The 16,842-nt window shown below is 46.6% G+C and overlaps 1 protein-coding gene across 1 annotated transcript in view; it reads left to right on the forward strand.

The window, feature by feature from the left end:
- Nucleotides 1-16,842, forward strand: part of Dock5 (dedicator of cytokinesis 5) — a 179,610-nt gene that overhangs the window by 158,042 nt on the left and 4,726 nt on the right. The window contains 12 exon segments of the mRNA XM_032918230.1: nt 489-630; nt 1,877-1,958; nt 2,534-2,618; nt 3,351-3,437; nt 5,875-6,051; nt 7,405-7,488; nt 8,377-8,514; nt 10,536-10,702; nt 14,561-14,701; nt 14,703-14,727; nt 15,578-15,716; nt 16,387-16,487. Of these exon segments, the coding sequence (XP_032774121.1) occupies nt 489-630; nt 1,877-1,958; nt 2,534-2,618; nt 3,351-3,437; nt 5,875-6,051; nt 7,405-7,488; nt 8,377-8,514; nt 10,536-10,702; nt 14,561-14,701; nt 14,703-14,727; nt 15,578-15,716; nt 16,387-16,487 (1,368 nt within the window).

Consider the following 16,842-nt stretch of genomic DNA (forward strand, 5'->3'; position numbering starts at 1 on the left):
CTACTCTGCACCAGGCACCTGGGAAGAAGCAGAAATGTCCTGATGTTACTCAGACATGTCTCTGCCCTCAGTGTGTCTACAAGCTAATGGGGGACCAGGTCGGGAGCTAAATATTAACATATGAATGTTAAATTTGAACTACAGCCAAGGAAAATGGCCGTTGCTGAAACCTTACATCCAGGAAGTATTTACTCAAGTGAAGAGAAACCTAATCATTCCAAAATACTGTAGGGATGGCATCCTTGATCATAACCACCAAAGCCTGTATCCAACCTGCATGTCCATCAACTGGGGAAAGGAGGGGTAAACTTTTATCTACCCAATAGATGCTGCTCATTACCTGTTGAGTATGCAAATGATGTTCACTGTGCACTTACTGGTTGTGGACTTAGCTTCCGTGGAGAAGCACAGTGGCCTTCTCTACCTTCAGCTCTAGGTACCTCTTCCCTTCGTACCTAATGACTTCCTTTGGCTTCCCTGACCTACAGAACAAAATCTTCATCTACCGGGGTAAGGAGTACGAGAGGCGAGAAGACTTCAGCTTGAGGTTGCTGACGCAGTTCCCCAATGCTGAGAAGATGACCAGTACCACACCACCAGGAGAAGACATCAGGTCATCTCCAAAGCAGTGTATCCTTGCCATGGGGACATCGGCTCGGTGGCTCTTTACCCTGGGATGGGCCAGGCCAAGCCAAATAAACTAAGAGTTGCAGCTCCTCCTCTGTTGGCAGAAGTGCTCCAATCTTTTCAGCCATGCCTTCAACCTCTCCATGTAGAAGTCTTCCAGGCCTTTAGGGAAGACATGGTCAGTAAGTGTTGAGTATGAATGAACAAACTTTATACTCAGATGGGGAGCTTAAAGGAAGTTCTGGATTCTGTTGCAAGTCTTAAAACCATGCACTTAAGACCGTCTAACTGCGTTCTTGGATAGCCTCCCAGCCAGTGGCTCCAAGACACCCTCCTGGTCTGCCCTTTCTACCATACATGGATCCCAAAATCTGCAGCTTTTCCAGTCATGTATATGGCATTGTTCTTGCAAATAACTCATATATATTCTCCCAAATACTGCAGTGTGCATGTGTGTGTTTAGCTGTGTCCTGGGGATTGGAACTCAGGCCCTCATGCTTGTATAGCAAGCACTTCACCAACTAAGCCAGTTTCCCAGCACCTCCTAGTTGACACCCAGATACAGTAAATGTCCTGTAAATATTATCACAATGTAGTCTGTATAGCATCAGTACAGAAGAAAATTCTCACTTGGTTATCTCTTTAGGTGCAGAACCTGTGGGCACAGAGGACAGGTTATGTCTGCACTGGTAAGGGCACCAGGAGAAGCCCTTCCTAGGACTTTTCATTGACCTGTCCCAGCAAGACCCCTTACCCCACACTGGTTTTGGAGTCTGACTTTAGTCCCCAGTTGTGGAATCTTGAATTTTCACTTCTCTCGACCTCCATGATCTCCTCTGCTGAAAAAGAATGATCTGTCTTATAGGTTTTTCTGTGAGCTTGAAAGATAAATTCAGAACACTTAGTCCCTGTGAAGTGACTCACCCCATTAATAGTAGCACCTAAAAAGATAGCAGTTGTATTTCCCTGACTTCTGGAGTCCGGCTGTTTCAAAGACATGCATATCCAAAAGAGATCATTTAAAAGCATATCTGGCTATCTGTTTCCTTATACTTTCCTGACACTTACTTCATGGGGCCATGATATTTGCCAAGTATCTGGCCACACGAGGTGTCCCATCATGACAGGGCATATGGGAGCGCATTTCAGTGCAGCCCTGCACCGGCTGAAGGTAGATGAGAAGCGGAAGCAGAGACCTCACAGTCTGTGGCACCTTCAGAGCTAGCCTTTTTCCTTAATAAGCCCTCAGACCTGCAGTGCTTCACTGTAAAGCCTGTGATGAGCTTGCCGCCCAGCTACAAGGACAAACCGGTTCCAGAGCAGATCTTAAAGTAAGTGGTTCTTAAAAAGGAAACAATCAGGCAGGGCATGGTACCCTCTTGTCATCATAGAAGTGGAGGGAGGGGGAAGAAAGTTCAAGGCCAGCCTGGGCTACAAAACAAGACTTTACTGGGAATGTGTCAAAAGCACAGCTTTTTTGTTATACTTTGGAAGACCAATTACTGTTCCACATTCAAGATGGAAGCTTGTAAGTTAAAGCAATATGGATTTTATCATTGAGGGAAAGGTAAACTTCACTTGGGCACAGGATTCTCTAGCTCAGATGTATCACTAGGGACCAGCCTATGTTAGTGTTTGAGGTTGCCTCCATGTCAGTGAGCTTGACTAACAGCACCATGGCAAAGCTATGCAAAGGAGACCACAAACATGGTGGCTATACGTACCTTTGAAAGCTATGAGCTGTAAAATAAACTCTCAAGTACAAAAAATAAGATGTGGTATGAAACCCTGGGAGCTCAGCGTGGCCCTGTCGGCCATAGGGATAAACCTCGGTGCCTGGTGTGTCACAGGTTGGGTTGTGGGCTGGTTCTCTGAGGTCCCTTGCATCTGCTTTGTCCTTTCCCAGTTACTACAGAGCTAATGAAGTTCAGCAGTTCAGATATTCTCGGCCATTCCGGAAAGGAGAAAAAGACCCAGAAAATGAGTTTGCCGTGAGTCCACTTGGCTTGTTTTCTCGGTGCTTGTGTGCATGTGGGGGCGGGGTGCACGTGTACACTTGGAGGCTAGAAGTCACCCTGGGGTGTCATTCCTCAGGAGTGTCCCACCTTGTTATTTCGACAGAGGGTCTTTTCTTGGGACTGCAGCCTACCAGCCCAGCTTGGCTGGCCATCCAGTGAACCCCTGGAAATCTTCCTCCCTCTCTGCTCTCCAGCCCGGGGACTACAAGCTTATGCCACTGCCCCTGGCCTTGTACATGAGTGCTGGGGATTGGTTGCAGGTCCTTTTGACTTCTCCACCTGAGCCATCCCTCTAGCCCCTGTGTCTGGTGAATTCCAGTGTCTTCCCTCTCATCCTCATTGGCTAAGACAGGGGGTTGGAGCTTCCCCCGTGGAGAGAGTAACCTGTTAATTACTGACAAACAGGCTGTCATCTCAGTGGGAAATCTCCAGACTGAAGGATCCAGATCTGGGCTCTGCTGTTATCATGACGTATGTAGGCGAGTCACACCTCCCGAACCTCAGGTGTCCATCTTTAGAAGGAAAGGTCTTGAGGAGACAAACCCCATGCAGACCCAAAGCCCATGATCCTTGAGTTTTATAAGGAATGTGTTCACCCCCAGAAGACGTGAGAATGGAGTCTCACCAGCTGAGCCAAAGGTTTGGGGTCGGTGGTGACCTGGAAGCTGGCCGCTGTCTCATTTTGTGTTTTCTTCCTTGCACCAGACCATGTGGATTGAAAGGACCACATACACGACAGCCTATACCTTCCCTGGGATTCTCAAGTGGTTTGAAGTCAAGCATATTTCAACAGTGAGTAATTTGAGGTTGTAACCCCAGCAGGGGGTGTGTGGTGGGAAACTCTGTCTGCAGAAATAATAACAGCTTTTGTTCTGTTCTATGGCAGCCTGCACCAGCTTGGCTTGCCTCCCTCTGGCCAACTTTGTTTTTTAAAGGCGAAATAAAAAGCACGATTGTGCAATAGGGTCGCTTTGTAAAACTGATGTCACAACACCAACCTGAAAGGTCACACTCAGAGACTGACTCTTTGGTGGCCTGAGAGGCGTTGTCTCCATCTGTCGGCAATGCTGTCAGTGCCCAGGAACAGTGCCAGGATGCCTCTGGAGAGTCGCCTCTCTACCCCGTCATCTTTTCTGAAGCCCTCTCATTCTCAGCTCGAACATCACTGATGCCGCAGCCCCTGCCCCGCTGCTTCCCAAAGCTGTGTTCCTCACTACCTCAGAGTGTGGATCCCACTGAGCAAAACCGACTGTTTTTCTCTCCATCCATCTCCATCCATCTCCATCCACTCCCGTCCATTTGTACTCCTCACCTTTATGTCTCTTCGTGGCCATCCTCCTCCTCTCTCCACCTCTGTCTATCGTCTTCCCCCTCTGTCCACCTTCATCCATCTCCTTCCATCTCTGAGAGAAGCTGTTGGAACTAAGACTTAGGTGGTTTAAGTAGTGAATGACATTGGGTCATTTGGAGGCGGTGGGCCTCAATGTCCTGACCACTGCTCAGTATTATCCCTCAAGTTAAAGTGTGAGATCCACCTTCTCCATGTGGCCAGCTCTAGAATACCCAGTCATGGGCAGATAGCCTTTGTAGTGTCTGTGCTCATACCATTCTGGGCATATTTCTAACCTACTCTACTTGTAAGTCTTGAGTTTCTACTAAAACCATAAAACTACTACTAGCATTGAGATACAGTGTACCCACAAAAATGTGTAGGTCCAGTCTCAGCAACTCGGCCAGCCATAGGCTGTAGATGGTGTACTGTGTATTTAGGTCTAACAAGCTGCTTCTGTATTCTAAATGTATACAGACTCTTTCCTTGGCTTATTCCCTAGATAATATATAATATTCACTGCTATAACCATAGATCCTAGCAGTCATTCAAAGCCAGATGTGGTAGCATGTGCCTTTAATTCCAGCACCTAAGGGGTAGGCAGGTAGATCTCTTTGAGTTCAAGGCCAGCCTGGTCTACATAGTGAGTTCCAGGACATCCAGGGGGACAGAGTGAGATCCTATTTCCAATAAAGTAGTCAAGTAAACAGAGAGATATGCATAGACCATCTATAAATTCTGTACCACTTTAGAAGCAAGGCATTCATGCACCCTTAGATTTTGGTGTCTTCAAACTTCCAAGAACCAGTCCTGCTACATGTTTCTGAGCTGGTTGTGTGTTCAGCATGGCACTTAGCATGAAGTAGGTGTGTGAAAAGTAATTCCCAAGCTGACTGTGTATAGTCAGTGGGAAGCGCACACCCTGATTTCACACTCACTAGAGGGGAGAAGAGGGAAAGAGGAATTCTGGGACCCAGAAAACTCTTGGAGCTGGACATGGTGATACATTCCTGTACCAGCTTTTGGGGGGAGGAGTCAGGATCAGTGGTAGTCTGAGGCTAGTCTAGTCCTCATAATGGGTTCAAGGGCACCGGGGCAATGTAGTAAGACCCTGTCTGAGGACAATGAAAGGAAAGTGTAGAAGAAAAAGGAAGGGAAGAGGAGACTATTTCTTGGCCATTATGACCTGAGGTTTGATGTATTTCTTGGTGCTAATGATAAATCATTTATTTAAATGTAGCATGCTTTATGAGTAGAGATTTAGGAATAAAATCTGGGATAGGTGTTGTGTGGCCAACAGTGGATGAAATGTAGGTGCTGGCCTTTTGGGAAAAGTGATTTTGAGGACATTTCTGGAAGAATCTAGTTCCTGCGATTGTTTTTTCATCATTCTTGAGTCATCCTGTTCTTTCTGTCTTCATTAACCACTGGATCTACCCCAAGGAGATAAGGCATGGGTCTGGATATAGAGATTCCAAGATTCCTGCTTTTTCTTACCTGAGTTTTCCAAGGGTTACTTTCCATTGTCAGGGGTGCAGAATAATCTCAGATCTGCTAGCCAGCGACCTCAGAGCCCCTCAGATGTGTTTGCCTGAGAAACAATGCTGCTACGGCTCCAGATGTCTTCATACATTTTATTTAGATGTTTTGCTCCAAGAAACAGTGTTTTCTACAGCCCACATTTTACATCCCACTCCCTAAGATTTCTCAATAGCCAATTTTTGTAATTAACCAATAGAAAAGCATGGGGGCAGGGAGAGGCTAATGAACAGAATCCTGACAATTGAATGCTCCTGCAGATTGTGGATAATTCCCCTCTCCTGAGAAGAATGATCAGGTTATTTCTGTCTTTGGAGTGGAGCTCACCTGGCTCCTTCTCCCATCTGCTCCACTCCTCAGGAAGAAATCAGCCCTTTGGAGAATGCCATAGAAACCATGGAGCTGACCAATGAGAGGGTTAGCAACTGTGTACAACAACATGCCTGGGACCATTCCCTCTCTGTACACCCGCTCTCCATGCTGCTCAATGGCATTGTGGACCCAGCTGTCATGGGGGGATTCTCCAACTATGAAAAGGTAAGTCCAGCTTCTGAATCTCACAAGAAGGACAGGCCGCCCTCTGTGTCATGTGCCACTCTCCTCTCTGAATGGGAATGTGGAATTACACAAGGATGTCCCTGGCCTCACATTGCCCTGTGAAGCCTTTAGGGGAAGAGTGCCAGGCCCTGGTACCCCTGGCAGATGTACCTGCTATCCTATCCTCTGGGAGGAAGACAGCTCAGGGTGCTCTCAAAGCTCAGGATGCACTTCAGTGAAGAGCCACTTTCCCAAAAAGCCAAGATGCTTTATGTAGAGTGAGTTTCCAGGAATCTCCAGCCTGACTTGAGCCAAGTTGTATGGACAAAAAGATATTTTAGCTTGTATTAGTTACTTCTCTGTGCTGTAATGAAACACTGTGACCAAAAGCAACTTAATGAAGAAAGTCTATTTGGTTTATGACTCCAGAGACATAGAATCCATTATGACAGGGAAAGAATGATGTGCCATGGTGGTAGGAGCCAGAAGCCAGCTGGTCACATTTCCATCCACGCTCAGGAAACAGAAAGGGAGCAGGAAATGGAGTGGGACTAAATTCTCAGATCTCATCCCCGTGATGGACTTCCTCCAGCAAGGCTCCACCTCGTAGAGACTCTATAACCTCTCCATGGAGCACTGCCAGCTGAGGGCTCAAAGTTTTCAAAGACATTGGCCATTCAGTCGGCCACACAGCTTCACCATTGTCTAACTGGATGCTACATCTGTTACTCTGAAAAGGCAAAAGAGGCATACCGGCCATGTGTAGTCCACTGGATAGGACTTGACTAGAGTTTTGTTTATATGGGAGGACATGAATTCAGTCTAGGTGAAGGATGGGAAGGAATCTTAGCTGCTATGGTACGTGTTCAGTGGCTGAGTCCTCCAGAATATAAATTAACATGTGGCCCGGAAACGCCTTCGATGAGGGAGAAGATGGGACAGGGAGAGAAGGAACCTGAAAGAGTGGAACATGGGCTGTTCTCTCAATTCCATTTGTGTACAATATCCCAGAAGAGCCAAGGCTGTGTGGCCTCTCAGCCCTGTGACCTCATTCTGGCTTTCTACCGGCCACTGTATGCGCTTGGACACAGGTGTCACCTCTCTGAGCTGCAGTGAGGAAACTTCCCGACTTAGGGGATGGGTTTAGGGATTAGAGAAGCCATTCTATAGAGAGAGAGACAGGAATTTGTTTAATGTCTGTCTCTTCATTATTCGCTGGGCAGTAAGGTGGTCCTGTGAAGGACATGGATGTTCAGTCGTTATGTAAGACGTTTTCTCCCCTTTGAAGATGTCCGCCTCTCTCTGTGATCAGAGATGTGTCACAAGTAATGTTCACACATGTTCTCCTTTTAGGCCTTTTTTACAGAAAAATACTTACAAGCACATCCTGAAGACCAGGAGAAGGTGGAGCTCCTCAAGCGGCTGATTGCCTTACAAGTATGTAGGCTAGGAGGCACAGTTCTCCTTGGGTGCTCACTGCAATTGGCCCTAAGGCATGCTACATAGCTTAAATGTAGCTATAGGCCACTTTCTGGGGTCCTTCCCCTCCCACACCTCTCTCTCTCTCTCTCTCTCTCTCTCTCTCTCTCTCTCTCTCTCTCTCTCTCTCTGTGTGTGTCTGTCTGTCTGTCTGTCTGTCTGCCTCTGTATGTGGGTGTGTGCATGTTTCTCTGCGTGTATATGTGTGTGAGAGAGATTAAGAGAAATATTGAGACAGAGAGAAACAGAGAGAGAAAGAGTAGGTGTGGCAGCACCCTCTTGTAGTATTAGGGCAGATTTCATGAACTTAGTCACCAGCCATCCTAGCCCAGTTGGTGAATTCCATGCCAGTAAGAGACCCTTTCTTCAAAAAACAAACCAAGGTGGGAGGCATCTGGGAACGACAGCAGAGGTTGTCCCATGGCCTCCACACACACGTACATGCACACATTTACACACACACACACACACACACACACACACACACACACACACACACACACCAGCACACACATGGAAATTCTGCAGTCTGGTTTCCTAGCCTGTGTTTCTTGCTGACACGTATGGGTCTCATTCTTTTTCTTGTCATTACAGTAAATTCTTCTGGAAAAACAGTCATCAAACTGTCCCTGTGACTACCCCAGTGCTCAGCTGTAGTATCTGAGTATTGGGATCTTCTCTGTTCCTTTGACAGAGTTCCCAAGCCCTTGACTAACAAGTGACATTCTCATTAGATAATTCTGTGTCAGTCAGCCTCTCTGACCCCACCCCTTTGCCCAGACCTCCAAATCTGAATTGACTCCCTTCCCAAACCATGTCTCCTTTCCTTTCTAACCTTTCTTCTAGATACCTCTGCTCGCAGAAGGGATCCGCATTCATGGGGAAAAACTGACGGAGCAGCTCAAGCCACTGCATGACCGGCTATCTTCATGCTTCCGGGAACTCAAGGAGAAAGTAGAGAAGCTCTATGGGGTTATAACGCTGGTAGGCTTTGACTAATTGACCCTTGAACTTTCCTGAGTCTCTCTCATGGTATTACCCAGGGTTTCAGATGCCTGATGAGTCACACCAGCATAGGTATGATATGCAGATGGACCGGCAGGAACATGAACCATCCTTGAGCCAGAGAGTCCCAAACTTGCTTGACCTTCAGAACAGAGAGTTTATGAAACATAGAGAACTAGCTTCAGATTTTAGGCATGCTCCGGGGCCCCAGTTTACAGTTTTAACAAATGGCCTGATGACACTGAACACCAAGGTGGCTGGACTGGGCGGGCACTTTGAGAACACTCAGGGACACGTCAGTTTCCTTGTCCTACACATTGGCCAGTCCTTCCAGTCCTGCCTGATTTTTATAGATTTTTTTCTGGATCTTTTTCTGTTTGGCATAAGTTTGATCGTCTGACCTTTTGCGGCAAGAAACAGTTGTAACCTGTATTGGGCACTTGACAGATCCCTCTGCCGTCTTTGACACACTCTGTGAGGCTGCCTCTCTTTGGGTTTCCCACCCCTTCACCCCCAAGTGCTGAGGGGAAGCTGCTAACCTCTCCCCTCTCAGTCGATAGTGTCACTGGTCCTGGCTCATTGCATTCTGTTGTCCTTAAGTTCACCTCTCCCTCTCTAACAGCCTCGTTTTGAACCCCTGACTTCCAAATTCTTTCCTCCAATCACAGCTCTGCACACCTCTCCACTAGAGTCCCCCAGAGGACCTTTCCCACCGCTTCACTTCTTTTAGTCATCATTGTGTACACAGGCAGGTAGGTGTGCTGATTCACACGTGTGACCTCAGTACCCAAGAGGCTGAGACAGAAGGATGCCTGTGAGTTTGAGGCCAGGCTGAGCTACATAGCTAGCTAGATTCTGCCGCTCCACCATCACCAAAAATATCCAACTCAGTTCCCTTCCTGATACTCTGCCTCCCCCTACTGCTGTCTAGGCACACATGTCTTTTGTGCCCACGTTCCTAGACTGTAAGACTAAGCTTTCCTTCAACCTACTCTCCTCCATCATTGTTAGAATCCAGCCACTGTTAGAAAGTGAATTTATTTTAATTTATTTCTTCCATTTTTTTAAATTCAGTATTTCTTATTTACATTTCAAATGTTATTCCCTTTCCCGGTTTCCTGTCCATCAGCCCCCTAGCCCCTTCCCTTCCCCTTCTATAAGGGTGTTCCCTTCCCCATCCACCCCCTTATCGAACCCCCCACAATCCCCTACACTGGGAGTCCAACCTTGGCAGGACCAAGGGCTTCTCCTTCCATTGGTGCCCAGCAAAGCCATCCTTTGCTATATATGCAGTTGGAGCCATGGGTCAGTCCATGTATAGTCATTGGGTAGTGGTTTCATCCTTGGAAGCTCTGGTTGTTGGCATTGTTGTTCTTATGAGGCTGCAAGCCCGTTCAGCTCCTTCAATCCTTTCTCTAATTCCTCCAACGGGGGTCCAGTTCTCAGTTCAGTGGTTTGCTGCTAGCATTTGCCTCTGTATTTGACATGCTCTGGCTGTGGCTCTCAGGAGAAATCTATATCCAGTTCCTGTCAGCATGCACTTCTTAGCTTCATCCATCTTACCTAGTTTTGGTTGTTGTGTATATATATGGGCCACATGTGGGGCAGGCTCTCAATGGCTGTTCCTTCAGTTTCTGCTCTGAACTTTGCCTCCATATCCCCTCCTATGGATATTTCTGTTCCCCTTTTTAAGAAGGAGTGAAGCATCCACATTTTGGTCATCCTTCTTGAGTTTCATGTGGTCCGTGCGTTGCACCTTGGGTAATTCAATCTTTTGGGCTAAGAAATCAAATTTGATAGGATACCACATGGGGACGCTGATTCTCTGGTAGCATGCTAGGTTTCTGGAGACTCCCCTGCCCAGCTTAGATTCTACGGCCTCCTTAGACTTTGCTCTTAAGTCAACATGCCATGTTTGCATAAGACCTACAGAGTGGCTGCCTCAGATCATTCTGGCTGCATTGCAGGCTGCTAACCCTGAGGGGCTGCTTGTGTTTCAGCCACCCAGCATGACAGAGAGGAAGCCGAGCCGTGCAGGTTCCATGGTACTGCCCTACATCCTGCCCTCCACGCTGCGCAGGCTGTCTGTCACCTCGGTGGCTTCCTCAGTGGTCTCAACCTCCTCCAACTCTTCAGACAACGCTCCTTCCAGGCCAGGATCTGATGGGTGAGGCTGATCTTTGCACTTGGTGAGGGTAGGATGGTATCTTGTGACATTAGCTTTGGGCACCAACGTGAGTGTGTTTACACACCACTCCTATTCGCGAGGACTATCCCTGACAAGACTGTTCCTAAAAATAAAAATAAAATGAAAAGGTCATATTTTACCACTTATTGAACACAGTTTGCCTGGTAGGCACAGCTTAATTCCTCGCCAGTTACCATGTTTAAAACAATTTCAAACTTAGTTTGCATCATCAAATAGTCAGAGAACAGTATTAGAACAAAATTCCAAAGGTAGAAAATGATAACACACACACACACACACACACACACACACACACACACACACACACACAGAGCTCTTCATGAGTTTTTAACATTCAGCTTATTAGAAACATCAGTGGACAGTCTCTGTGTGTGTGTGTGTGTGTGTGTGTGTGTGTGTGTGTGTGTGTGTGTACCTAGAACTTACTCTGTGATTACACTGACTGGCCAGTGAGCCCAGGCCCCATCCTTGCCTGCAGTGCTGAGGAAAAGGTGTACACTGCTTTGCCCAGCTCTTTTCACATGGGTGCTAGGGATATGAACTCAAGTTCCCATGCTTGAATAAGTATTTGGCTCACCAAAGACATCTTCCCAGCCCCCCAAATCTCATATTATTCTCTGGCTTCTAACCACCCAGACCGCCTCCCACCTCAGAATGGGTGTGACCACTCAGACTCTTTCGAGCACCCAGGGTAGCTCTTTCTAGGAAGTCAAGTGCCTGATTGCACGCTCTTTCCTATGTTTATTTATACAGCAGTCCCTTAAGGGGGCTCCTTAAAACAAGGAAAACCATGAAAGGGTCTGCTCTTTGGGGACCCTAACATTAAAGTATGTTATTAAATTACAAAATTGAAGTATAGAAATTTGTTCAGCAAACGAATGAATGAATGAGTAGGAAGTGAAGGTAAGTACATAGTTCAGATGGAAACTTTAACAACTGGAAAATGCCCCAAGAAAACATTTAGGTATATGCAGTATTAGGGAGGGAGGGAGGTAGGAGGGAAGGAGGAAGGGAGAGAGGGAGGGAGGGAGAGAGGGAGGTAGACAGGTAGGCAGGTAGCCAGACAAGCAGGCAAGCAGGCAGTCCAGTGGACAGACATACTGACAGATATTGTTGATATATGATAAAATTATAGATGACAGACAGACAGACAGATTTTAGGTAGAACTTTTAAAAGGAAATGAGATAAAGAACTTTCAGACAGGTGTTATAGCTCATGCCTGCAATCCCAACACCCAAAAGGCTGAAGACAGGAGGATGTCTCAAATTTCAGGATGACCCTAAGCTATTGTCTTGGTCCCTAGTCAATTGCTGTGAAAAGACACTGACACCCAGGCAAATCTTACAAAAGAAAACATTTAATTGAGGACCTGTTTACAGTTTCAGAGGGTTAGTCCATTATCAGCATGGCAGGGATATGGTAGGAGTTTGGTGACACTCACAGTGTGGTGTGGGGAACATAGCTGAGAGTTTTATTCGGATCCAGAATAGATCCAGAAAGAGAGGGAAACAGACAGACTGGGCTGGGTGTGGGCTTTTGAAACCCCCAAGCCCACCCAGAAAATAACACTTCCTCTGACAAGGCCACACCTTCTAATCCTTCTCAAACTGTGTCACTCCCAACGACTAAGCACTCAAACTTATATGAGCCTGTAGGAGCCATTTTTATGCAAACCACCACAGCTACAGAAAGATACCCTGATTAAAAGCAACAACAACTAAACCAACCAACAAACAAAACCCTACAAAGAGGAATGTGAAGTCTGAAGGCACAGCCATGGAAATCAGTGCTGCCTCAAGCATCCCTCCCTAGAGTTTGTCCGTCCTGCATCCTCAGAGCTAGTGAAAACAATACTTGATTCTGGGCTGGAAAAACGGGGATCTAGAGTTTGAAAAGTGATCTTAAAGTGATCTACGTGTACAACTAATACAGAGAGTGACTCTTAATTGGATCCTAATTCAGTCAAGCCACCCATTTAAAATGAGAATCGGGAAATTAATTTGAAGAGTGTTGCATGAGATTAGGGAGTGATGGAATTGTGGTTATGAAAATGAGACCTTGTCTTATAGAAATGCCCTCTGGAACTATGGTAGATATGACACCAGGCAAGCCTTCCCAAGTCATTCAGTTAAGGGTGAGGGCTGTAATTGGTATGTAGACTAAACAAGACCGGCTCTGAGATGATCGTTGTTGATGGCAGGGCCCTGTACACAAGCTCATTATATTGTCCATTTTTTTTCCTTGAAACTCAACAATATACTGTAACAAATACTTTGCCCAATCTAGTTCCAAACCCTTGGACTGGAGTGATCCTCCTGCCTTAGCTTACTAAGTTCCTGGGACTATAGGCACAAGCCATCATCCTCAGATGCAATTTTTTTTTAACCTATTTAGTAATGAGTGAAACCAAATTTTAAGCTTTTTGGACTTTCCATTTTGTATTTTTTCATTAAATACCCATTTATGTCTTAATTTTTAAAAAAAAAAATTTAGGGTGCTCTTTCTGTTTTTGAATAGCAAAGATGTCTGTCCTCACCTAAAATACGCTTGTTACCATATCCAACTCTCCCCTGTATGTATTTCTTTGACCATGATTCGTGAGCAGACCAGTTTTCATTATGGGACTTGAAAATCTATCATTATACCTAGTGGACATTTTTCAAACACTCACTGGGGCCAAACATCTTTGCAAATAACACATCTAAGAATTGTGCCTAGGGGACCCAGCAAGTAAATGTGGGTAAAATTGATAGAGGCCCTGCAGCCCCAGAACACAAGCTATGACACACTACAGAGCTGTAAGATATGTGCCACTCTTACTCTATGGGTCCTGTCCCTCTCTCTTCCCAGGAAAGAGTAAATATTGATAGGACCTGAGATGGTTCCATCAGTAAAGCACCTACTGTACAAGCTTGAAGACCTGGGTTAGAATCCATAGCACCCAGATCAAAGCCAGGTGTGACAGCACACATATAGAACCCTAGTGCTGGAGTTGAATGGTGATAGGCAGATTCTGACAGTTCATTGACCAGCCAATCCAGCCAATCAGTGAGCTCTTGGTTCAATGAGCATCTCTGTCTTGAAAAGTAAGGTGGAAAGTGATAGAGGAAGATACTCAATGCTGACCTCTGACCTTCACATGCTTGCGTGTGGCATGTACACATGTGTACATACCCACAAGAGAACAAATATATAACACACAGGGGAGAGGGTAAATGTCTTAGTCAGGGTTTCTATTCCTGCACAAACATCATGACCAAGAAGCAAGTCAGGGAGGAAAGGGTTTATTCAGCTTACACTTCCACATTGCTGTTCATCACCAAAGGAAGTCAGGACAGGAATTCAGGCAGGTCAGGAAGCAGGAGCTGATGCAGAGGCCATGGAGGGATGTTGATTACTGGCTTGCTTCCCCTGACTTGCTCAGCTTGCTTTCTTATAGAACTCAAGACTACCAGTCCAGGGATGGCACTACCCACAGTGGGCCCTCTCACCGTTGATCACTAATTGAGAAAATGCCTTACAGCTGGTTTCATAGAGGCATTTCCTCAAGGGAGACTCCTTTCTCTGTGGTAACTCCAGCTTGTGTCAAGTTGACACACAAAACCAACCAGTACAGTAAACATTCAGTAATATTTTCTCCCTTTCATATGATAATCTCATTTCTGTATTTTTACCCTGACTTGTTTGTTTGGTCATCAGACTCTGGGAACCTGAGAAGCTGGGCAAAGACGGAGTTGAGGGCTTTGCTAGTGCTTTGGAATGAAGTCTTTTACTGGGATTAATGTTTTGTGACTTTTGACCTTCCCGGCTGACAGTTCCATCCTGGAACCACTGTTTGAACGAAGAGATTCATCAGGTGCCAGAGTTGAAGATCTGCCACCCAAAGAAGACAGTGAGAACCGGATTAGCAAGTTCAAGAGGAAAGACTGGAGTCTGAGCAAGTCACAAGTCATTGCAGAAAGCTCCAGAAACTGATATGATGGTAAAGGGAGGGAGGGGAGGGAGGGAGGGAGGGAGGGAGGGAGGAGGGAGGAGGAGGATCAGAGCAAGCAAACACTGGCTGGTCCCTGTGCCTTCACTGCACAGCAGTGAACTATAGATAAAAACCTGGCCGCAGCTAGTCTTAGGACACAGCAGCCTGTGCTGGTGTCAAAGCACAGATGGCAGGAGGAAGTGCATACACAGAGAGGCTCAAGTCTCCACGTCAACACTGGCACAAGGTCTCATCCCCACAGCGGAAACACATGGGTTGCTCTTGAAACTGGCTCTTGCCACTGTGTTCCATGAGTCAGTGCAAACATTTTCATTTCACTTTTGAACTTTAAAACAGACACTTTTTCCTCTTCCATAGTCAGGTTCTTGTGTTTGCAAGACCTAGCTTTTGCTGAGAGTCAAGGTAGTTTCTTTCCAACTTAGTTGGCTCAGTGTGTGTGGTCAGAATCAAGGAGGGGCCAGGCCAGAACTTACCTGTATTTTGGAGTCATTTCCAGAAAGTATCTCTGCCAAGTGCCTACTATGTAACAATGCAGCTTAAAAGTGACCACTGGAGAGGGTAGGGAGGGTCAGTAGGTAAACACTTGCCACAGCAAGTGTGAGGATTGGGTGGATGTCACGGCTTGCGTGCAATTTCAGTGCCTGGCGGTGTGCTCAGCTATATAGTAGAGTCAGATAACCCAGGGAAGCTGGCCCTCACATGTGTCTGCACCCACACACACTTGAGAACAGAAAGAAGAGGCCATTGGAATTAACCATTTCTGTTAGTTTCTGCCTAGCATCTAAGGTCAGCCATGTCCGCCATGTTTAATGTTTTTGGTTTCTTCCTTCATCTTCAGAGCCCAGGCAAAAAAACACAAAGGCCAAAGAGTCTCCAGTTGGTGGACAGCCGGCTAACACCATTCCACAGTCCCTCACCTCTGCAGTCTACAGCCTTGAGCCCACCTCCACTCACTCCCAAAGCCATGAGAACCCTAAGTGAGTTTTCCCATGTCTCCTAGATTCGTTCGGCTAGGGAATAGAGAAGGGCCATGAATCCAGGCACTTCTTAATCAAAGCAGTCACAAGTTGTGTGAAGCTGTTTGAGAGGTGATTCTGTCCAGTGGCCATTGGAATCATCAAAGGACTGGAATTTGGGGTACACTTATTCAGTAGCAGTCCTAAGGGTCTGCTGACCCTTTCCAACCACGAGTCAAGTACAGAGTTAGACCCATTCAGGGCAATGAACAGACCCACCTAATAAACTTCTGTCAACCTGAGACCAACCAACTGCAGCACTTGGAACAAACTCAAGGGTTCCCATGGCACAGAGGCATAGGGAGCACAATCTGCCAGTGCCAAATAAGGACAATGATCAAGAGTTAGGTACAGCCAAGTGAAGGTTCCTGCAGCTCCTGTGTATTTCCTAAATACTTGGGGTTCATCAGAGAGTTCCTAAGGTTAGAAAATATTCTCATCCTCCACTTAAGAGGAAGCATAGGAATGTACACGTCAGAATTCCATGTGAGGCTTTCTGGTGGATTAAAGAGCACTTGTGGCCATGTGGGTACAAGATCTTCTCCATTCTTTCTATAGAAACCTCAGAAATGTCCACAGCAATGTGGGATCTGAGTAAGTCCTCACTCCGTCTCTTTTGTATCATGTCCAGGCTCCCCATCTTTGCAGACGGATGGGCTGATGGCTTCTGTCCCTCCTCCACCTCCCCCCAAAAGCAAACCGTACGAGAGCAGTCAGAGGAACTCGGCTGAGGTAGGAACCTGCAGGTTGCTGGCAGTGTGGCCACCAAGCACCACGCCTGGGAAGACAACACGGGATTGTCCACGCTGTGAAGTGGGAAGGGGTTCTATATCCAGTGGCATTCTATATCCAGTGCCTGGTTCGCTCCTGAAGCCTCAGGAGATGGGAAGGGAAACATGCCAGAGGCCTGCTTCACATAGTCAAGTGACCGAGAGAAGCCGCGCTCTCTGCTTCCCACAGCTGGTGGTGAGATAAGTTCACACCAAAGCCTGGCTTTGAATGACAGGCGGCTGCTCTGCAGTAGACTCAGATGGGTTTCATTCCTCCTTTCAGTAAATATTTACTAAGTGCTTCTTAAGTACATTCG

Source organism: Rattus rattus, chromosome 12, assembly GCF_011064425.1.
Source record: "Rattus rattus isolate New Zealand chromosome 12, Rrattus_CSIRO_v1, whole genome shotgun sequence".
NCBI lineage: Eukaryota > Metazoa > Chordata > Mammalia > Rodentia > Muridae > Rattus > Rattus rattus.